General features: G+C 40.5%; 2 protein-coding genes across 4 annotated transcripts in view; one reads left to right on the top strand and one right to left on the bottom strand.

The window, feature by feature from the left end:
• Nucleotides 1-12,787, bottom strand: part of ENTHD1 (ENTH domain containing 1) — a 30,906-nt gene extending 18,119 nt beyond the window's left edge. Inside the window, exons 1-5 of one of the 3 annotated variants that reach the window (XM_082240723.1) lie at nucleotides 12,699-12,787; nucleotides 9,426-9,510; nucleotides 7,581-8,040; nucleotides 4,833-5,042; nucleotides 2,274-2,377 (exon numbers count right to left, since the gene is read on the bottom strand). In XM_082240723.1, coding sequence (XP_082096849.1) covers nucleotides 2,274-2,377; nucleotides 4,833-5,042; nucleotides 7,581-7,929 — 663 coding nt within the window. In that variant the 5' untranslated portion in view covers nucleotides 7,930-8,040; nucleotides 9,426-9,510; nucleotides 12,699-12,787. Of the gene's footprint in view, nucleotides 1-2,261; nucleotides 2,378-4,832; nucleotides 5,043-7,580; nucleotides 8,041-9,425; nucleotides 9,511-12,275; nucleotides 12,341-12,698 lie in introns of those variants that run through there. The other 2 variants (XM_082240721.1, XM_082240722.1) reach the window with 2 other exon arrangements.
• A 2,647-nt stretch (nucleotides 12,788-15,434) lies between these two features.
• The window catches only part of GRAP2 (GRB2 related adaptor protein 2), a 52,525-nt gene continuing 44,060 nt past the window's right edge, over nucleotides 15,435-23,899 (top strand). Inside the window, exon 1 of the mRNA XM_082241318.1 lies at nucleotides 15,435-15,659. The gene's annotated coding sequence lies outside the window, so the exon portion shown is untranslated. The remainder of the gene's footprint in view (nucleotides 15,660-23,899) is intronic.

The following is a 23,899-nucleotide window of genomic DNA, read 5'->3' as shown; positions in this document are numbered from 1 at the left end:
TTTCCAATTTTATTGGCTGATCCTGAGTTGTTTCATTATGACATGGGGCGGGGGGGGGGGATGGACGGGATGGACTTCTCACTCTCTTCATAGCAATCACAATGTTTTAAACCATAAGAAAAACCTGCTGAGGGTCTATGTTAAGAAAAGAGCCACAGGTTGCTTCATAGAATGCAGTAAATCAACCCATTGACCTGTGGTCCTCTAGATGCTGTTTGACTCTATCACCTCTGACCATTAGCCACTCTGACTGAGGCTCATGGGGGTTGGAGTCCAACAAAATATGGAGGACCACAGACTGTAAGGCTGCATGCAGGGATTTGTTGCCTTTTAATTACTTTTATATGGTACAGAGCTTTGCAGGTGTTTTTAAGCACTGAAGAAATAATAAATACTATTATGATAGTAACTTCAAGAGCTTCAGTTATGAGGCAGTCTATAATTTCAATCAATCAGCCAACCAACTAACTAAATATTAGCCATTCAAGAGACTGAGCTGTAGATATTAATAATTTAAACAAGAAGCAGGCAAAGGTAATTAGATTCTGGAATAATTACTAAGGAGCTTGGCAATTACCAACTACAATCAGGATCCCAAAATGCTGGAACTTGTGATATTGTAATTTGCATTCTTTAAACTTATTTTGTAATAAAATTAATGAAGGAATAATATTATTAAACAAAACTCTGGCTATTTCAGCTAGGCTACAACTACCTTTGCTTAGGAAAACACCACACTTTTTCACAGATGCAAATCCACAGATTGCTTATGTACTATAAACAGAAGTTAGGAATTAAATAATATTTATTGGACTTTCTTATTAGGATTTTGAGCCATAGTAAACTAAAGAATAGTTCGGCACTGACCTGAAATAGTTTTGCATATGAGAGAAAGTCTATAGCCACTTCATTATCCATCTGTAATTAAGGACTTCACATTTTCCTATCCTGTCCTGTTTCTGAATCGAAACTGAATGGCTTGGCTGCCCATTCTAGTTTGTTCATATATGACTATTAACTATTAACTTCACGCTACCCAAAGCTTTAATACTCATTTCCTACACTGGTTTGATTGACTCCCAATTCAGTAGTTCAAGGCCACATGTTGATCTAGATTGTGCTACGATTTCTAAATTATATCTGTAAATTTAGAACTGCTCAGTGCCAGTGCACTTTATCTAAATTTAGGTAATGAAATTCACAAGTAATAACCTGTGTCTAGGAAAATCTACCATGGAAAGATGCCCCAGCACTCCCCAATCCCCATTTATTCTTTATGCATGCCTGGCACACAGGCACAAATTCCTGAGCAATATACTATAAGTCTCACAATCGTGGCCACAGTCAACATTACCACCAGCAGCAGGTAATGAAATTCCAGTTAAGTGACTGCTTTTGACTTCAATCTGAACCTCATTTACCTGGCAGTAAGGCCTATTGGCTTCAGGCCCATTGGCAGATAAGCTCTGCATTACAAAGATGTCTCCAAACATGACATGAAGGCTGCCAACATCAACTCCGCCATGTGGGAACCCTTTGCAGATGACCACAGTGGGCCTGGAGACAGACAGTCAGGTCATGTACCCATAGCAGTGATCAGAGGACTACTGGGAGGAACGCAGAGAGAAAAAAACTTCATGGTACATCTGGAGCTGCACAACCGGACATCTTCATCTGCCCCAGCTGCAACAACACATGTCTCTCTCCATGTCAGCCACAGCATGCGCTGAAACCTTCCAACAGTTTGACTTTATCCCCAAAGGCACATTCCTCCATTGTCTCCCGAGACAGATGGATGCCAACAACAACAAACTGTTGTTTTAGATTATATGTTTGTAATGTTCATATGTCACTACAATATGTTCTTTTTTAACAGGACCACAATTCATAAATCTTATATTTAAACAGTAATGTTCATTAGAAGTACACTTGTTGCAAGTGTTAATTGACCTGGGATTGCACAGAACAGTGGAGGTGGCGGGGGGGGGTTGATATAGGAACTTAGTCTATATGGATAGACTAATGGACCCTGGGGTTGCTGACTTCCCTCCCAAGTTACATTATATAGAATTACCACCTAATGTTGCAATTCTGTACACACAGGAGTAAGCCCAACTGAATGTTGGAAATGGACTTGGCTCTTAGTTAACATCCATAGGATTGCTTTGTGAATTGCAACAGGAATGAAATACATCACAGGCACATTTGATTAAATGCCATATTCAGCTATGCCTTCCCTTCAAATGCAGTGCATGATTTACCTCTGACGATACCTTGGCAACAGCATTAAGTGCTGTTGTATCTTGGACTATCTCTGCTTTGCCAGATGCCTGAACTGCCTCGCATGGTGCTCCTGCAGATGCCTTAGGGGGAACATCTGTCAAAGAAAAGTACTGTTTTAAAACATATTTTGGTAAAAAGAAAAAAAAATAGACAGATGTTAAATTTCCCAGAGTTAATTGGGCAAAAAAAAAAAAGCCTCTCAAGTCTTGTTCAGTCCATTAGCTACAACGCTGCCTGCCAGTGGTTGGATCGGAATGCTAAAAGCTTTTATAATTTCCCCCGATAAGCAACAAACCCAGACAGAATCCTGTTTACCTGCTAACTCTGCTTATATCCTCAGTGAGTGAAACAAGTCTCATTTTTTTTCAAGAGGGACAAATTAACATAAAGAACAAACTGTTCTGGTTGTTTATGTGAAAATTATATGGAAGAAACTAGAAAATTAGGGCCAGTATCATCCCTTTCTCCCACCAAATATTCCAATTAGTATTTAAAAGGAGCATTATTACTGCAGCATGGCAAGCATGTGTTTCACATTATGAGAAGCTAGAAAGGGATTTAGAGACCATTTGAAAGATAATGGAAAAGTTTAAAGGCTGCAGTCCTACAGCAGGGATATTTTACGTGGAAACAAATGAAAATGGATAGCAATAAATGAATTGATGCTGCAGTTTCTGCATTAACTGCTGTTTCACGTTTAAGAGTTCTCTTGTACTCTATATCTTTTAATGGTTAACAAAGAATTGTTTAATATGATACATTTATCTGCTTGCCTAATGCTGCAGGTCCCTAGAAATTACTGTACTACAGAAGGCCATTTACATGTTGCAGCTCAGCTCACATCTACCTCAGAGACAGACATAGCTACTGTTATTCTTGCATTGCTCTGTTTTGCTTCCATCTTTGTAGAAAGATGTGACTCATATGTATGTGCACATTGTTAGAAAGTAACATGAAGCAGCAGTAAGTAAAAAGATGTCTTCAAACCTGGCTCAGCAACATAGAGAAGCTCCCTTCTCAGGATCACTTATGGTGTTTGGCTGGCTGGCTTCATCTGTACATTCATTAATGACAATATGCAAACAGCATTGACTCTCACAGTAAAGAATCAGCTCCTTCCATGCTGTGTGTTTTAGGCAGAGTTGCCATTTTTTGTTCACTCCATTTTTACACAGAATCCTGATGATGTTGCCAGATGGCTGCATTTCAGTATTTTCTGGGTTGTATTCCCTTCTTTTTTAGACCTGGTTCATGGTGATTTTTAATTCTTGGCCATAGTGTAATTACATTTCCTGTCTAGTGTGAACTAGCAAAACACCAGTAAAGCTTTTTAAGAGATATTGCCCCTTTAATTATAACTGTCTGGTGGTTTTTCTTTAATTAATTGCTTCCTGTTTCCTCGTGGGTCAAGACATACCTGAACTCATTCATCATTAGACAGCTCCTGGTTCTTTGCTAGGGAGTTTAATTCCCACTTTCCACTTTGAACCAGAAACTGCTCATTATTTTTATTTTTATTTTATTTTTTATTAGCACAATTTTAGTTCTGCAGTTGTGGTTGCGGGGGGAAACCCTATGAATTATAAATAATGTGCAACTGTTCTGGCTGCAAAGAGGGCAGAAAGAGACTTTAGCAGGTCAGAGAGATCAGGTTTGATGGGCTGAGTTGCAAGGGGAGACGTAATGTCAACTTGGATGGTGAAGGAGTTTATAGGAATCAGGGAGCTCACAGTGAAGATGGGGAGCTATGTGCTGGGTGGCTTAGCAATTGCTTAGCAGGTTCCCTCTGCAGTGCCCTCAGCTTCCAAACCAGTTACACGTCTGCTCTAAGGCTCCTCTGGACTGTGCCTGCCTGTGCTTGATAAGCCACAAAAATGACTGGAATTTGGTGGAAGCAGCAAGAAGCCTCCCATCATTTGGGAACCACAGGAACTCCCCTTGCTCTAGATCTGTGGCAATTGTTGCCTCATCCATCCAGCAAGTGCTTCTGCACATCTTTGTGCAGAATAGAGGCATCTCTGGTCACAGCATCTCTGCAGTAAGACTACAATCCTAGGTTACCATTACCATGGTATAGGGACAGGTACTGTGGGATGTTAAGGAGCATATAGGGGAATATTAAGTGCTGTGTAGAACCATTATTATAATTGCATTTCCAGCTGATTGTAGAAGAGCAATGTTTCTGCAGTGCTAAAGGGTTCTAGCATGGAAAGGGCTATTACTGGCTTTGTGCAGCATTTTACTGAATGTGGTGGTAATAATAATAATAATAATCCTTATCAGGGGACACAATAAATTAAGAGTATAAAAGAGCCCTGTGAGATCAAACCAAAGATCCAGCTCCCTCAGCATTCTGTTTCCCATGCCAAGCTGATGCCTCCTTGCTAAATCACCCAGTTGTAGGTTGGTTTGTTAAAGATGCTAACTGAGGCTAGGAGACAGGGATTTAACCAAGAATACCAAGTGGCTCTGAGGTCATGCTGGAATTTCAGTCACTAAAGCTCTGAAATGCAAATACTTGCATTGCAATTTAAAGTAGTGCTGCTTACGTTGGATGTTCTCTGAAGGAGGGAATTCTGACACAGGATCCGAGATAGGCATTGATGGAAAGTAAGCTTTTTCAGTAACCGTTGTGGGGGAAAGCATTGCATAGGAAGTGCGCCGCCTAGTCCGACGTGCAATTTCACGTTCATTGTACAACAGTTGATCATCTTTTAATAAAACAAGGACTTGCTTAGCCTTCTCCCTCACATGATAACCTGTTGAAAAACATTAAAGAAATGATTATTTTTTTAATGTACAGTTTAGTGTAATGCTGACTAGCTCTGTTGTAGAACTCTATAGATACAGAAGATGCTGAAATTTGTAATGATGGCATGAAGCTCTTGATACCTAGGATAATGAGCTGGACAAATATTCAACAGTTGGTACATATGTCTATATATTGTAAGTATTGTTTAAACTAAGACATTATTCATGATCATATCAGAGCCCTTGTCCTCATTCAGAAAAAATATAAATATATTTTCAATGAAACAAATGTTTTAATATCTGTTTATTTATTTTAACCATCTATTATTTTAAATTGGCCATGCATGTGGAAATAAATACCAAAACATATATGCAAAGTCACTTTACAGTACAACCCTGGGTACATCTACTCATAAGGACGTCCCACTTTGTTGAATGGAATTTAGTCCCATATAGGGAATTTAGTCCCATATAGGGGTGGTAACCAACTAAGTTGTCCTCAGAGTAGGTCTATTGAAATGAATGAGCATGACTGTCTATTCTGAGTAAAACGTAGTTGAATACTACCCTATGTTTGCATCTTCAGTTCCCCATGTGGGAGAAAAAGTTTGATGCTATCCTGGCTCCCATCCGAAAACACGCAAGCGGAGGACATTACTTGTAAGAAAGAGTTATTTATTCAGGCAAATAATGTTACAGGCTCATCAGCAAACGTAAGACCCAGAAGTCATTGTTCAGGAGTTCAAGAACAGGGCAAGAAGTTCAGAATTAGACGGAAGCAACAAATATGTCCCAACAAGTTTTCACACCCTGCCCAAGCTTTTAAAGATGAGGTGTAACATGCTTGTTCATAAGACTTGCTCTGCTTGCAGTAATGTCTGGATTGTAAATACATGCTCCTTCAGGTTGGGTGTGCTCCTGTTTGCAAAGGTAGTGCCTGGTTCTAGACAACAAGACTGCACCTTCCTGTTCAGTTGGCGCTGCCTCTAATTCCACCTCCAAGCCCTCCGCATCCCAGCTCCACCACCCAGTGCAGCAGAAGTCAGAGTGGAGAGGGGAAATTCCCCTTCCTCAAACCCAGCTTCCCAATATTCAGCCCCCCACCCACCCTTTATTCCTCTTCCTGAGTCTGTGTCTGGCAATCCAAGCCCAATCTTGACTGCTGCAGGGCTCGCGACAGATGCCATTACAGGTCAAGCAGACCTGCTTCTGCTGACTTGGCATGGTGCTTGCAGTCCAGAGGGGATGCAAACTTGACACATGATAGCCTATATATTGCATCCATTGTATATGGCTGTCCAAATGTTGCAAATTATATTTTAGCCAATTTGTGGATACACTTTACCACAGTTTGTTTTACCTACTGCATAGATTTATATAATTTAAACTCTGCTGCAAAGAAAGATTGTTTTTCAGTTGAAATAGCTATACACTAGGTATCACTGACATCGTGATTTATGTATCAGTTCCAAGTGTTATCAATCTGAAGCTAAACAGCCATTGTGTCTTGCAAAATAATGAAATTATTTATTATCAAGTCGCTCTGTCACTCATGTAAATAGGTGATGAAACAATACAATAACTTTGCTTCAGTATTTCAAAAGCCATGCTGCAATTCTCCTTCAATATACGATTTTCTCATCCTGGAGAACACATAAATAAAAATACTTGGCACATCTAAATCATTAAAGCACAAATTGGGTTTGTCACAGTTGGAATTTGTTTACATGCATCATATAGGGTTGTAATTCATCTGACAGCAGATATTCATAGAAAGACTCAGAGTTGATGGACTGTTTGCTTCATCTACCAGCTGCTGATATTCTCAGCAAGTGCTGTTAATAATTTAATACATTTACTAGTGCAATACGTTAATTATTCATGGCACTAACAGTTTTTCTAGCATTACTGGATTCATATATGAATTTACATAATTTTCTTTTAATCCAACATGTCACCTATTTAATCCATCCTGCTTGATGCCTGGCAAAAAAAAATGTTAGCATCTATATTCTTTTTCAAGCAATGGATGCTTTAATAATATTTATCCTTATATCACATTTTGTACAAAGGGCCTCATAATCCTTATTTGACTCATATCATCTAGGATCTCAGCTCTTTGCAGGGTATGAGATATTCAGCCACTTGCTCCTCCATGAGTCCGTTTTGATCTCCTATTGCAACTTTTGGTAATGTTCAAGCAGATTTTACTGCGCAATATGCAATGTCATTTCTGATCTCTTATTACCCTGTGCTTCAAATGGAGATGAGTGAATGTGAATCAGCAGTGTGTGCTGGTACTGAGCTATGGCCTCTGCCCATGTCTAAAGCGTCATAGCTTTTTAATCCCTCAGCAATTTGATAAATATGTAAATCACTTGGAGACCTTCAAATACAAGACGACACATAACGTCATAATAAAACATAATAGTACCTTCTATGTTCCTAACCGCCAACACACACACACACACACACACACACACACACACACACACAGACCACAACTTTATTATAAGGGAATTCTGAAAGTACTTGGGTATTTTTACCTTGATCCTTTCCTGCTTCATCTAAATGATGGAAGTCCTTCAACACCTGGATATTAAAGAAGGCCTCTTGACAATTCTGAATGACTTTCTTTGATCCATTCTTGAGGAGATAATCCAAAAGTGTGAGAGACTTGTACACATGCCTCCAGTTCTTTCCATGGTCGTTTAACCTATGCCATATCATGCTCATAATCTCAGAAAGAGAGACGGCATTAAAAGTCAAGTCACTTATCTCTAACATCAGAGAACTGGAGGGGCCCCAGGGGTCATTAGATGTTGCTTCTCTGACTTTTACCTCAGCTTCAGAATAATTCTTCACAAAGTTCTTTACATGCCTCCTGAGTGCCATGAATGCGGCGAATGGTTTCTTGGTTTAAAAAAAGGATGAGAAATGCTGGGAGTTTTTTCCTGTGATGACACTCTCTTTCTCCATTCTCCTATGGAGTAAACTACTAAGATTCTGAAAAAACAGAAGAGCAGGAAGGAGATTGTATGAGAACATGCAAGTGTTTTGAGAGAAAAGGAGTAGGTACAAAGAACTCAGAGCTGCCACTTCCTTAAAGAGACACGCTGCCAGAGCTGACCCAGAATATTTTGCTGCTTGATTATTATTATTATTTGAATTTATATACCACCCTATACCCGGAGGTCTCAGGGTGGTTCACAGAATAAAATCAAAATATAAAACCACAAAATACATAATCAAAATAAAAACAACAACCCGATAATCCCCCCACAAACAAACAAAAACATTTTAAAAGGGCATAGGATGTCAATCAAATCAACCAAAGGCCTGTTAAAAAGGAACGTTTTTGCCTAATACCTAAAGGTGTATAATGAAGGCGCCAAGCGAACTTCCCTGGGGAGACCATTCCACAGACAGGGAGCCACTGCAGAGAAGGCCCGTTCTCATGTTGCCACCCTCCGGACCTCTCCAGGAGGAGGCACATGAAAAAGGGCCCCAGAAGCAGAGGTGTAGGAAGGGGTGCAGTTCGCCCCAGGTGTCATCCAAGAGGGGGATGACAAAATCTCCCCGGGTGGATTGGCACCATGCCAATCACTCACCTGGGTGGATCGCCATGCCCCTGGGTGCACAGCATGTGTGCCACTCCAGGTGCCCGAGCGACTAGCTCTGCCACTGCCCAGAAGATGATCTCAGGCTCCAGTTAGGTTCATATGGAAAGAGGCGGTCCTTGAGGTATTGCAGTCCTGAGCCGTTTAAGGCTTTATAGGTCAAAACCAGCACTTTGAATAGGGTCCAGAAACTAATTGGTAACCAGTGCAGTCGCACCAGGATCAGTGCAATACGCTCAAAACACCTTGCTCCGATGAGCAGCCTTGCCACTGAATTCTGCACTAGCTGAAGTTTCTGAACTGTCTTCAGAGGCAGCCCTATGTATAACGCATTGCAGTAATCTAACCTTGAGGTTACCAGAGCATAGACAACAGTAGTTAGGCTATCCCCATCCAGATAGGGACGTAGTTGGACCACCAGCCGAAGCTGATGGAAGACACTCAGGGACACTGAGGCCACTTGAGCCTCGAGCGAGAGCAAAGGATCCAAGAGAACCCCCAAGCTATGAACCTGCTCCTTCAGAGGAAGTGTAACCCCATCAACAGCAGGCAATCTCTCACCCATCCAGTCTAGGGAACCACCCACTAACAGCGCCTCAGTCTTATCTGGATTGAGATGTAGCAGCAAATGACTCAGGCTGTGCTCCCAGTTGTGGTGCATAATCCCCAAGGCTGGTCAGGTTATTTTGCCACCCAAGGCAGAAAATCCCACAAGTGCCTTTCCCCCACCCTAACAGTAAAAATACAACAACAGTAAAGTAAATAACTAACCATTTTTTGCTCTTTTGTGACATTCTAAATCATCTATCTGAGGCAGCTGCTTCAGCCTCCCTTACAGTAGGGCTAATCCTGGGACCTGAAAGACAGACAGAAATACAGGTAGAGAAAGCAGCCTGTGGATTATTTTGTCTACTGTGCAGCAGTAAAAGACAAATAGCATCTCTCAAGAAAAAAGTGCTAATACAGAATAGGCTACTTACTGTAGATGAGGTTAATAGACTAGATAATACAAAATAATTATATCATTTCTCAGTAATCAGAAATTACCAATACTGTGATTATATTTGAAAACTTGAGGAAAACAATAATGAATATCTTTAGTAATCTGTAAAAGGGAAAGACACTACTGGAATGATATAATAATAATTTATTATTTATACCTTGCCCATCTAGCTGGGATGATGCTAATTCTAATTCCAACTAGGATTCCTTGACACTAATTTAATAATCTTGGTCTATCAGAACAAAACCTTTATGTTGCTTATTGTTCCCATCTGTATGTTAATAATAAATGCTTACCTTCTGAGCAAAGAACTGTGTGAACTAAAGTTGTGCAAATTTAAAATATTATTACAGCTTGTATTATTTAGTTTGGCTAAGAGAGCACCCAAAACAGAAAGGCTCCATTAAAACTTTGCTTTTCCTGATCCTACAAACCACAGGATTATGGACATGCTCCTTCCTCCCCTCTTTCTCATAGACTTGCTCCTCCTTTTCCCAGTTTATGCAACCAGACTTTGCCGCAACAACCAAAATATGGGTTAGCACTAGTCAGGATCGGCTCCAAATACTGGTTTGCAAACCTATTTCAAATCATGGTTTTGGAGACAATTCATGATTAACACTCACCCACAGATGAGGATTCTGACACCAAAGGAAAACAGCAAAGGTGCATCAAGCATATTCATTGTGCAGCTTTCATCATATACTAAAGACAGATCTCTTTACCCTGGACTTTGACAGTTAAAGTATTTTGTTTTGTGGGAGGAGGGAGCATGCAACTTTGCAGCACATTCTCAATGGTTTGGCAGATCAGAATAATCATGTCTGAAATAAAACAAGAGAGTGCAAACAACTCTGCTCTATGTTAGGCAAATTATTAATCTGCACAGTAGGTTCTGCTGCATCAGAATAATTCATGGGGGCTGCTCTGGCTCCATGTAAGCAACAGAGAGAGAGAGAGAGAGAGAGAGAGAGAGAGAGAGGGAGAGAGAGAGGGAGAACATTTAAGATCTAGGGCATGACCAAACTTGGCCTTCCAGATGTTTTTGGGACTACAACTCCCATCAACACTAGCTAACAGGACCAGTGATCGGGGATGATGGGAATTGTAGTCCCAAAACATCTGGAGGGCCAAGTTTGGCCATGCCTGCTAGGCGTTCTGTTGATCCTGATCTCACATCACCAAAGCAGAAATGTAGGAGCTTTTTATGCATCTGCAGAAAATGAACTAATCATTTCTTGTCATCTAACATCCTGAGTGGCTCTAAAATTAAGAGGAAATGAAAAAAGGAAAGCCAAAGCCCATTGCCTTTGCTAAACTGTGGAACAGTGTTTCTGTTTACTGATTAGCTTGACTCTGTTGGGGTTCACAGCTGGAACTAGCAACTAGGAGTGTATTTAGGTTGCTGCAGTGAGGGCATAAAAAGAGTATGCAGCCTCCAAAGAGTATAAATCCTTGTGAATTGCTAGTTCACAGCTTTTATGAAATGTTCCTCCATCTCCCTTCCCTTCTTTTCATTAGTTGGCATCAGGGTGGGTAGGTCTCTGTGCAATTCCTGACTGAGTCACCAGAAAATATTGTCACAAACATGTATCAAATTGATTTCAAGCTCTGACATGCGCCCAGCCTCAGCCAGAGATACAATCTATAATCACATTTTACATGCGCAAATGGCAAAATATTAAAATTCATGACAAATGTGTTGTTTGTTTCTCATCTCGCATACAAGTGTATCCTAACAGCGTTGTCCTTTCTGACCACTATTATAAGTTTCAATTAAGTGTGTTTTAAATCCAAGGCTAAGTAGGATTTTGAAGTAAAAATGTTACCTTATTAATTTTCAAAAAAATACCCGATGATAATTATCCTTTTGATCACAGAATACACAACCTCAAGTAAGCTAGATGGAAAATGTAGTGTTTTAATTAAGATTTGTTGGAAACAAAAAACAAAGATGCTAAGACACAGGAGAGAAAGGAATCTTTATTAGATGGGTACTATACATTCTACCACTTGCCATTTCTCCTTGTTTGCACTTCAAATGTAGCCGATTTTATCTGCATTGCTCATGCAGAGAAAATTTTCATTTTATAATGTGTTTCAACGAATCTATTAAAAATTTCAATCAAAGGATTTGTTCTTTGGTTTCTTTGTGTCACTCTTTCCTTTCAGGCAGAGATGCACTGTGACATTGGTTATCCAGCAGCAAATATTGATCTGTTTTTTCACAAGCCAAAGATAACTCTGTTGGAATCATAACTTGCTACAAAGGAACAGTTGACCCTACTGCTTTTTTGTGAGTCAATCCCAGCCTGTTTTGATTTTTATGAGACTACTTCTATAATTTGTTTTTACAGTGCTCTCCTGACCAACAAACGTAAGTCAATATATAGCATAATATTGTAACACAGTTGTTTGGCAACAGCATTCCAGGAGGCAGTAAAATTCAACCAATACACTACAATAAAATAAATTAAAAATAAAAAGATGCATAAATAACAGTTGCAAATCCACAAGAAATTATCTGGGGGAAATTTTACCTTTCCCCCAAATACTTGCCAGCACATTATAATCTTAACTGAGCTCATGAAAACTAAAATCAAGTAAGTTTGCCTAACCTCTCTAGAAACAAAGCTTCATAAACTGGTTCACTTTGTAGAAAGGCCCTCTATGCATGCTCTGAGGCACACTACTCAAGGCGTCAACATATTAGAAAATAGGAGATGGCAATCCTTTTAACATCCCACACTCCTGGGTATATTTTTTCACATGACAAAAAATAAAGCCTAGTACACGCAGAACGGTTTTATAGTTTCAATCCTCAGTATATAAAAACATATTTGTTATATTATCACATGGGTTATCTTATGCTACTTATATTAGATATTATATTAGTCTTATTGCCGATTTTTGTTTCAGCTGGGTGGAGTAAAAATGCTATAAATCCAACATAAATAAGACAGTTCGTTTTCAGTAGGCTTTCTCCAAACTACCAATCACAGCCCATTCAGAGTATTTTTGCTCCACAAATTTTGTCCTACCTGGCAAAACAACTCAGCTGTGACAGTTAAGACATTTCCCCCATGTATTTGAAACTGCCATCAGTCATTTGCAGAGCCCACCCACTCCTGCTCACCTTCCAATCAGAACGTTGATTCTAAAGCCCCTCCCATTTCCTTGTTTGCCATTTAGAGATTGGTTGGTCCACAGCTTCTGTCACTTGTCCTAGGCCCTACCTTCTACAATTCCCAATAGCTGACAGATAGCATTTCCAGCAGCAGTCACCCAGTTCCGCAAGAACTGAGCAGTTTCCTTCCCACGCTGAAAATAAGGAACAACTTGCATGCACAATTGTGCAGCCTGCTAATCACTGGCTAGCCTTGATAACAAGTGTACTGTGCTGATTTTTAAAATGAAAGATTGTTTGACCTAGGCCAGAATTGCGTAGGTGTCTAGTTCACTCCTCTGGTTTGAGATTTGGTGTGAACTGACAAATGTATTTGCATGAGTGTTTCCTACTAACAAAGATTAAACTGCATCTAAATTTTTAGGATGGGAGATTGATATCTGGAGTACTGCGTAAAGATTTGGTTTTGATTCTATCATTTGGGAATTGAAACTGTGGTGCTGTTTGCCTTTCTCCACCTGGATGGTCACAGCTGGCCAAGTTTGGGCCAGATGGTAGATCTGTACATGACATAACAAATATGAATCTAACCACATGCCAATTACTAGAAACATGGGAATATGCATATCTAGTACAGTATGTGAAACGCCCTATCTAGGATTCCTTGTAGGCTTTTAGCTACTAGTCCAAGTCAGCCCTGTGATGGAAATCTCCTGATTAGCTTCACCTTGTTGCTTCTGAAATGATTAATATTGATGCTACAAAGATTATGCTGATATGGTTGACTCTACCAGGATTAATGCTGCTGCTGATTAGCCTTTGTAGAGTGTTTTTTAAATAATTTTAGTGTGTTGTTATATGATATATATAACTTCGATCTTAGTTGAAAGAGAGATTTAAAATAAAGAAATGTGAGGAGTAGCTGAGAAGCTGCATAACTAGCAACCAGATGCAATCATGCATCTGCCTTGACATTGTCCATTGTGTGCACTGATAAATATGTGTACACAACTTTCCCAGCAGTACTGTGACTTATTAATCAGAACGTCAAATCACAACCTAGAGAGACGTTCCTTTTCGTGATTCTGACAGCTCCATCTCGTACTATCTGCTTTTCCACATTTAGGTTGACTTTCCTACCATGCTCCCACTAGAAGGTGGGATTGTTTGCTATGAAACACATATCACATTGACAAACATGTAAACAGAGATATTCTTTCAAAAGTATGAAAGCTATGGTGATTTTTTAAGGCAATGTTATGATAATCTGTCAAATTACCAGTGTGTGTGGATGCAGCCTTAATTTTAAGCATCCAGTATATAGCTCAGAAAATAAATCTAGAGGCCACAATTCAGCAGAAATTTGGGTTCTCAAACATTGTGATTTCATATTTTTAGATATGTTGTAAGCTGCACAAAGTGGCTGGGGAAACCCAGCCAGATGGGTGGAGTATAAATAACAAAATTATTATTATTATTATTATTATTATTATTATTATTATTATTAAGAACATAAGAAGATCCCTGGTGGATCAAATTGAGGGTCCATCTAGTATAATATTCTGTGCACAGTGGCCCATGGGAAGCCCATAAGTAGGGTGTGAGCGCTACAGAATTCTCCTCACTTATATTCCTAAACAAAGTTGGTGGCCATTACTAAAACTCATGGTAGCAAATTCTATCATTTTAGTGTGGGTTGCCAAATTAAGCATGACACTATATTGCATTAATGTGATTAATGTGTCTAGGTTTTGAGCCTTTGGGAGGCCTAACCCTTTCCTCACATGTTTAAATCCCAATGAAGATCATCCCTCATCCCATCCTTTCCAGTGAAGTGGCTATTATTCATTGGAGGGAAATGCAATGCTATTGCCAATTCAGTGTAGCAAATAGCATTCTTCAGTCCCTATAGAACAAACTAGATATTACACAGGAGATGCACAAATAGTTTCCCAACACTGGTGATTGCCAGCAGTAACAACCAGTGGCTTCGATTTGGAACAAATGGCCTTCCAAATGGTATTGGACTACTGTTCCCATGACCCTGACTGTTGGAATGCTGGCTGGGGCTAATGGGAATTGTGGTGTGACAACAGCTGGTGGGTCCCTGGCTTAGACAGAGATCATATATATTCATGTCAGATAGATTTTTTCAAGAGCTTTTAGCCATGATAGCTAAATGGAACTTCTGTGTTCAAAGGCAATGTGTTTCTTAATATTAGGGGTTCCCCCCCCCACAAGCAAGGAACTCACCCACCACTTGTCCCCCCCCCCCATTTCTGAACTCTTGTCATGAATATATGCTGTTCTTCTTCACCCACCTAGAAAGATACTTTGCCCCTCTGTTCCCCACCACACCGCCCAAATTTCCCCGTTATGCCACTGATCATTTCCCATGCTCTGTGACGTTGTAAAATAAGAGGAAATCCAAATATACCAGAGATGTGGCAATCCCATGCACAGGGAAATTTCTGAGCTTCACAGAACTGCAAAACCATACATCACTTGACAGTGAGAAAAAATAATGAGAACCACAGCAGTTAACTAGCTCTTAGCCAACACCCAGCTTTCCGAGTTGTCACATCTGAGTTCCTCCATGGCTTGTGATTGTGGTTTCCTTCTTAATTGTGTGATTGGCTGAACCTCCTTGCAAGTGGGTAAAGGAGGGGGGAGTCGTAAGTGGTGAAAGCCTAGTGTGACAGTGAATAGCTTTGAAAAAAAATATACTTTGCAAGGGTCTAGTCTGAAGGAGAGAGTGAGGCTGGTCATGTGTCATGGAACTCCATCATAGTTTTACTTCGTAAATTCTGCAAGGACGAGATCTAGTAAAGAGGAGCAAGTCACCTCTTTTTTCCAGCCCAATCTGCTACCAGAGGTATGTGGTTAATGCTTGATTATGATTAATGAACATTAGGCAAAATGGGTAAGACCTGCAATAAAGGGCTGCAATACACCGTGATCCTGCCGAGTGCTCTAGCCAGTGGGAATGGGGGAGAGATTCAAAATAGTTAGCATAACCTATATAATTCACACTTTCCAAAATAATATGTGGACCAAAACATCCTTAAAAATTTGCACTTTTCTGAATTTTGCACTGCTGTTCTCCAGTCAAGCAACAGGTACAAAATGCATATACTAGGGAAAATTGCATACAAATGCGTAAGTTAGGCTACATTCATGTTAAAATGCTGGTGAATTTTCATGCAGTCTTAAAAAAAAAAAATACAGACTGATGTGGAAATGTGGAGAATTGAACTTAAGATTGGACAAATGAGAAACCGCTAGATATTGAAACTGACAGATTTGTCCATCCCTACTAGCCAGCCATGTTTTATTTCAGGATATTCCATTCCATTCTGCCTCTCCCACCAAAGTTTTCTATTTCTTTCTCCCCCACCCCCTGCATTCCCTGGGTGCTGAACATCTCAGTCCTCACTGGGATGGTTTTTTTTGGGGGGAAGGGGGTCCCCCTGGGTTTACATTTCCAAACAATTCCTGCCCCCACTTCTGCAAACCTTGGGGTTTGCATGTTGATAGCTGCCTGTTGTGTCCATTTTGGCAACATTCCTGTCATAATTCCACATCTGAGCGCACTGTTAGGGTCGAAGCAGATGTGATACTTGTCACATAGCTTACCGCTGCAAAGTTAGCTTTTATTTAACAAATAGCTGGTCTTAGGACAGGGTGAGGTTTGTGTGTGTTTGTGTGTGCACCATGACCCAGACCAGGACTATGAGTTGAGAGATGGGGGGGTGTAACTCTTTGCCGCTTCCACAGTCGTAATCAGAATCCTCCCCCCACCCCCCCAGCAGCTGCTATGCTGCAAATGAGAGCTTCCACTTGTTGCAGATGACAGGTGCAATGGCTCCTGATTCAGAGTGAGACTATGGTGGCGCAAGGGTTAAAACCCTACTCCCCGCACAGTCTCAATCTGACACCCACCACTACTGCCAGCTGAACCTAAAAGCTAAGCCAGCAGCTTGTCCTGGTGCTGCAGTTTTGTTAAATAAAATAAAGTGAGACAGCAGCGCAAGGACAAGCTACTGGTTCAGCCCTTAGGGTATAGGCAGGAAAATACATAGAAGAAACAGATAGGTAGCCGTGTTGGTCTGCCATAGTCAAAATAAAAAAATTCCTTCCAGTAGCACCTTAAAGACCAACTAAGTTAGTTCTTGGTATGAGCTTTCGTGTGCATGCACACTTCTTCAGATACACTGAAACAGAAGTTGCCAGATCCTTCTATAAATACTACAACCAGACTTAACACGGACACTGGCACCAGAGCCTGCAATAAACCCAGATGCCAACTTTGCTGCCACATACACCCGGACAACACCATTACTGGCCCCAACAACATCACACATACCATCTCGGGACTATTTAATTGCTCATCGTCTAACATTGTGTATGCCATCAAATGCCAACAGTGTCCTTCAGCTCTCTATATTGGACAAACAGGCCAAACCTTACGCCAAAGAATAAACGGACATAAATCTGACATCAAGAATCACAAAACAGAGAAACCAGTAGGAGAACACTTCAATCTCCCAGGACATTCTATACAAGATCTCAAAGTAGCTGTTTTACTACAAAGGAATTTCAGAAATAGACTGGAAAGAGAAGCTGCTGAATTGCAACTCATTACCAAACTTAAAACCATGGAGAGACCTGGTCTGAACAAAGACATTGGATTCTTATCTCATTATACATGACTAAGCCATTTTTCACCTTCTCACCCCTTGCCTTTTCCTGTTAGACCTATTGCAGTCGTTAAGAGTCGTCAACAGGCTCATGTCAGCTATCTGCCAATCTCCCATTCCCACCACCCTTCTGAGTAATACCCCTCCCCACCTTCTCACTATATAGAAGGATCTGGCAACTTCTGTTTCCGTGTATCTGAAGAAGTGTGCATGCACACAAAAGCTCATACCAAGAACTAACTTAGTTGGTCTTTAAGGTGCTACTGGAAGGAATTTTTTTATTTTGACATAGAAGAAAGTTAGGCAATGTAGAAGAGAATCCAGCTTCAAACCAGCACAAAGTAGCCTTAGCCCTGGAAAGCTTTTCAGCTGTACATGTGGGGATAGTTTGGTCTGGGTCATAAATTGACCAAATGACTTTGTATTTGCAGTTAGGGCAAAGGGAAGAGAAATGGGCTGTTGAGACTTGGTCCCCAAACAAACATAATCAGTTCTTTGAAAGTCATTCTTATGAGTCTTCTCAAATTTCAAATGACATTATACCTAAGGGAGGCAACTGCACCAGGATGTGGCATGGTGTGAAAGTAGGTCAGGGGTGGCTCACCTGTGGCTCTCCAGGTGTTGTTGAACCCCAGTTCCCATCAGATCCAGCCAACATAGCCAATGGTCAGGGGTGACGGGGTGTGTGGTGTAGTTCGGCGATATCTGGAAGGCACAGGTTAGCCACTGCTGTAGCAGAGTATCTGCCGTGCAGACACTTCATTCTAACCCCCCCCCCTCGCCACCCTGCTGTATTCTGCTGGTTTTGCACAGTATGAGAAGTTGGTTTGGTTCTTTTTTTATCTCCCCTTGTACAACAAACTGTTGCTCTTTCAACGGGAGAGCTATTCAAAGCAGATGAGGGGATCACTGTTATGTTTATAGTTCATCCCTTCTTGTTGTTGTACTTTGAACGGCTTTTTTCAACTTGTTGAATTGTCTGGAATGATTTCTGCATTGCATGGGGTTGGACTAGATTCCCCTTGGGGTACCTTCCTTTTCTATGATTCTAAGTGAGATGAAAGATGCCGCACATACAATGTCATTTTTACACTAATGTGATATTCCCAATATTATGCATTATTGGAGTGGAAATAACAGTTTGTGTTGGATTTGAGCTCCTTCAAATGGCCCACCTTCCTGCCTACATTCTCTTCACTCTTTATTTTTTTTAAAAGAAAAAAATTGGGGGAGTGTGATTTTATTTTCCTGTGTATTTTTTATTTTTGCTGCTCTTCCAATTTAACTTCTTGAATCACCGGGTGGGATCACTCTGTTACTTGTGTTCCATCTCTCCCCCCACCCCCCAATCTCCATTATCTTCAATTGGTTCAATTTACAGCTCTGGGTTATTACTATTTTTTGACAGAGTAAATTTAATCCTCTCCCATTCAGACCATTTTCTCCTTGTGGCAATGGGGCCATCCTAGAAATTAGCTAGCTGACTTAAGAGGCAGCAGAGTGCCATCAAACACAGGAAGCTGTAGCCAAAGCCCCATGATCCACCTGGAACAAAAAGGTCTGACGCAGTGTCAACTGCATGAGATTCCCATTCAGGCATTAATTTTCTCTTGCTACCTTCAAAAATGCAATTTCCGGTGTAGGTAATTGCTGAAAGATGGCCTCGGTAATGCCAAGAGCTTTGGCTGTTCACTATTATTAGCTCCCATCAAATCTGCAGGGCACTAAGTTGTTACACCTGTTGTGATTATTGCTACTTCTCACCTTCCCCCTTCTGGGCTTCCTTTCAGTTTAAAATGCCGCCCCCCCCCTTGTAGTAACCCAACTTTGACTGTCAATGCAGGTCATTGTCTGTCAATTCACCTGACTAGATGCCAACAAATGAGCTCACAGATGGCTTAAAGTCAGGAGTCCCCCAGCCTTTTGGGGCCTGACAGGCACATTTGGAAATTGGTTGAGGGAATCGTGAAATACAGTGGTACTTCGGGTTACATACGCTTCAGGTTACAGACTCCGCTAACCCAGAAATAGTACCTCGGGTTAAGAACTTTGCTTCAGGATGAGAACAGAAATCATGCTCTGGCAGCGCAGCAGCAGCAGGAGGCCCCATTAGCTAAAGTGGTGTTTCAGGTTAAGAACAGTTTCAGGTTAAGTACAGACCTCCGGAACGAATTAAGTACTTAACCCGAGGTACCACTGTACCTTTTTTGCAGAAGAAAATCAAGCAATACTCAGAACACACACCCAAAGAAACAGACAAAACAACTATTGGCCCCAACAATTAAAACACAGACAAAAGCAGACAGTATCCCCCCCAAAAAAGGCACACCCATCAAATAACAAAAAAAAAACTATTTAATTTTAAAAATGGGAGCAGGTGCTAAGTGTGTGGGGGGTGCTTAAGGGCACTGTTGTTGTTGTTTGAATTTATATACTGCCCTCTACCTGAAGGTTCACAGCACAAAATCAAAATATAAAACCACAAAATAAATAATGCACACAGGTGCCACATTGGGGACCCCAACCTTAAATGCCTGCCTCTTCCAGTCACTCAACAACACACACACTTTTATTTAGCATTTTTTCAAAGCCATTTAGAATTTAAATTACTTTTAAAAATGATACAAAATCAGAACAATAAAGGAAGACTTTTTAAAACATTCCTTGTGATTTGGTGTATTTTTCAGGATCACCCCTGCTTGGTCTTCTCTTCCCTAGTAATAGTTCACATAATTCCAGCAAAGGGAAGAAGGAAGCCTTTATTACTTCTGCTTTAATTGCCCATGAGTCCTGTAAACTTGCATTCTCATTATCATGATCCATTAGCCTGGGTGGATTAGAATGAATAAATAAGATGAATGTTGTTATTCTTCAGATGCACATGTTGAGGCATTATTAAGAAGTGATATGACAGAGTCGTACAGCAGTGGTTCTCAAACGTTTTTCTCTGAGCCACGCTTCCAAAATAAAAATTTCCTCCCTCAACACCCAATTTTTTATTGATAAATACATCGGAAAACAAAAAGAAACAACTCCTAGCAATGCTTGATTTATAACATAGAACACAACTACTTTATAATATGATCAGGGGACAGCCAGAAAGTATAAAACAATGTAGCTACGTAAGTACATGAATCATTTCCAAAATATAATTATAAACAAGCCTTTTACATACTATATGTGCTTTAAGTATTATACAAACTCAGTGAGAGGTGTGAGCTTGCTTTGCTGGGTAATCTCATTTATATTAGGTCTAATTTGAGAAAAATTCATCTCCTCAATAACACAAAGAAGCTTTTCTCTTTTCTGATCTTGAAAATCCCTGTTCACAACAATATGTCATTAAGAAATGTAGAAGTAGCCAGTACTCTTGAAAAGAGGCATGGATACTGTTTCTGCTTGTATATCCAAAATGAGTTTCGTCACTAGGGCAGGCTTCCTCAACCTCGGCCCTCCAGATGTTTTTGGCCTACAACTCCCATGATCGCTAGCTAGCAGGACCAGTGTTCAGGGATGATGGGAATTGTAGTCTCAAAACATCTGGAGGGCAGAGGCTGATGAAGCCAGCACTAGAGGCTTAAACTGGGCTGCAATTGACTTCTAGCTGTTGTGGCCATTGGTTGATGAAGATCAGCTATTATTCCATATTCTGCAAATAAAATAAAATAAAAATTATACTATACTATACTACAGTGAAATGTTTAAATATTTCTTTGGTTGTCCTTGAATCTTCCTGTCACGCTTGTCATCCTCTCCTGCCACACCCTTTGAGAACCAGTGTCGTTCAGCAAAAAGGCTTGAGCATAAATTCCAGTCGATTTCAATCTGCCAGATAGTGCTGCTGTTGCTGTTTATGCATGTGCTACATACGTTGGCATCTTTCAAAACCAATCTGATATTATATGACCTTCTGACTTGACGAAGGATGGGGAAACTTTGGCCTCTTGAATGAGGTCGTTGGGGGAGTGGTGCTGCCCAGAAGACTTGCAATCTGCTCCCAGCCTCGTTTGTGGCTTCTTCCCCCTGGGATCCTGCTCTCACTTAGCATGCCCTCGAAATAAATTTAAAATTTTTAAAAAATGTCCAGTAGCACCTTAGAGACCAACTAAGTTTGTTCTGGGTATAAGCTTTTGTGTGCATGCACACTTCTTCACAAAAGCTTATACCCAGAACTAACTTAGTTGGTCCCTAAAGTGCTACTGGACAATTTTTTATTTTTTAAATTAGTTTTATTTATTTATTTTGACTGTGTCAGACGAACACGGCTACCTACCTGAATCTTTGCATGCCCTGCCCTTTTAATCTGCTCTCCCATCTTCCACACCGTAGCCATGACTGGGTCCTCTGATAACAAAGGAGGCGTTTTGCCCCTCTACGCCCATCAGATCTGATGGGACTCTTGCTAGTTTGAAATAAAAGCATACAAACATAGGAAACTCTCTTATACTGAGTCTGGCCACTAGTCCATATAGCTCAGTATCAACCATGCTGACGTGCAGTGGCTCACCAGGGCTCCAGGCAAGGGATTCCTCATCCTTCCTGGAGATGCAGCAGATTGGATCTGGGATCTTCTGTATGCAAGACAGTTTCTCTACCTCTGAGCTACATCCCTTCCCCAAACTGTACAGTGAAGTACAGTACAACACTGGTTGAAACTAGATAATAAAATAGTTGCAGTGGTTAATGGCTTTCAGCCTTCAGGATATTATCCCTGCAGTATAGGAAAGGATGTTATAGTGACTGTGTGGCCTTATTCAAATTCTTCCAGCATTGACTTCTGGCTAGATGAGCTACATGGAGCCTGCTAATTAAAGCAGCCATGGTTTTGTCCTTGTCATGGGAAAATGATCATTATCATCAAAGCTAGAGTCAGTGGAATACTGTTCTCCTGCAAAAAAAAAAAAAAAGTCAAATCTCTAAAGAAGCGATTGCCTTTGCATTTGAGCCCTCTTTGAAAGTGTAATTGTTATCATCAGATTAGGCAGGCCTTTTCAGAACCATTTAAATATAGCAGCAGAAGAGATTAACTTCAGAGGCTTGTTGAGAAATATACATTATTACGCCTCTGAGATCACAGGTCAGCTATGCAGAAATAAGAAAACAGAGAGTATGTTAGCAGCCTGTCTCAATTCCAAAGCTAGCATTGGTGGTGTGAACAGGGAAACACCATTTATTCTCTTAGTGGCAAGCACACATTATTTGCAAATAACCTTTAACCTTTAACATTGCAGAAATGCTAACACCTAATAGTAAGACTAATAGCTGGATGCCACCTATTTTCCCACCTTTCCTGCTCTTGTTTCACAGTTGTCTAAATGTATTTACCGCCACAGCTTCATTTAAAATAAGACACAAGCAACTTGTCTTTGTTTTCAAATATACTTTGAATTCGTTACCATTGTAGCAAAGTGTTCTTCCCGTAATTGTCAAACAGAAAAAGCAGAAGTTTAACAAGTGCAGCAGGAGACAAATTTGTTAATGCTGCCTGTATAAATCCTAACATACTTTGAGCAAATTGCTCATCGGGGGAATCCAATGGTTTTATACTTGTAAACACATTTTTCCTTGGAAGCATGTGCATGGTGTCTTCCAAAATCAGTATGCAATTGTTTTCCTGTGGAACTATCAACTGGTATTAGGCTTCAAGAAAAGAAAAGAAAAGAAAAGAAAAGAAAAGAAAAGAAAAGAAAAGCTAAATGTCAAAACAGAACTCACAAATACCCTCTAGCTATTCAAAATTATATCTGTAAACAGCTTAGGTGTCTATCTTGGTATTAAGCAGTATATAGAATTATTATTATTATTACTATTAGTAGTAGTGTTGGTAGTAGTATCTTAAATTGCCTGCCACAAAAAGTGTCACTATGCTACTTACTCCTACTGTGGTAACTACCCTTGATATTAACAAATGTGTCCTTTGTGCTTGAATTTCTGTGTTTTGGGTTTCCCTCGTACTTTGGTGCTGCTGCTCTTATGCTGTGCTTTGTTGCATTTTTATTAAGGCCAGCATGAGCACTTGGCATTCTAGTGCAGCTGCCAGGCCCCAGGTCTATGGCGCTAATACTTTCCCTGAGATCACCTTTAAAACAACATTTCCAGCTCCCACCCACTATTTTGATTTTCCTAAATGCCCTGAAATGGCCCTAGTGGTGGCTAGACTTTGCTGATTTGCACTGCCTTTCCTTCCTAGCACTTCCTGCCAATGTAATAATAATAATAATAATAATAATAATAATAATAATAATAATAATAATACCGAGAAGGCCCTCTGCCTGGTTCCCTGTAGCTTTGCTTCTCGCAATGAGGGAACAGCCAGAAGGCCCTCGGCGCTGGACCTCAGCGTCCGGGCAGAACGATGGGGGTGGAGACGCTCCTTCAGGTATACTGGGCCGAGGCCGTTTAGGGCTTTAAAGGT

Source organism: Podarcis vaucheri, assembly GCF_965113315.1.
Source record: "Podarcis vaucheri genome assembly, chromosome: 10".
NCBI lineage: Eukaryota > Metazoa > Chordata > Lepidosauria > Squamata > Lacertidae > Podarcis > Podarcis vaucheri.
Note: the sequence above shows the minus strand (reverse complement) of the source record. Positions and strands in the feature narration are given on the sequence as shown.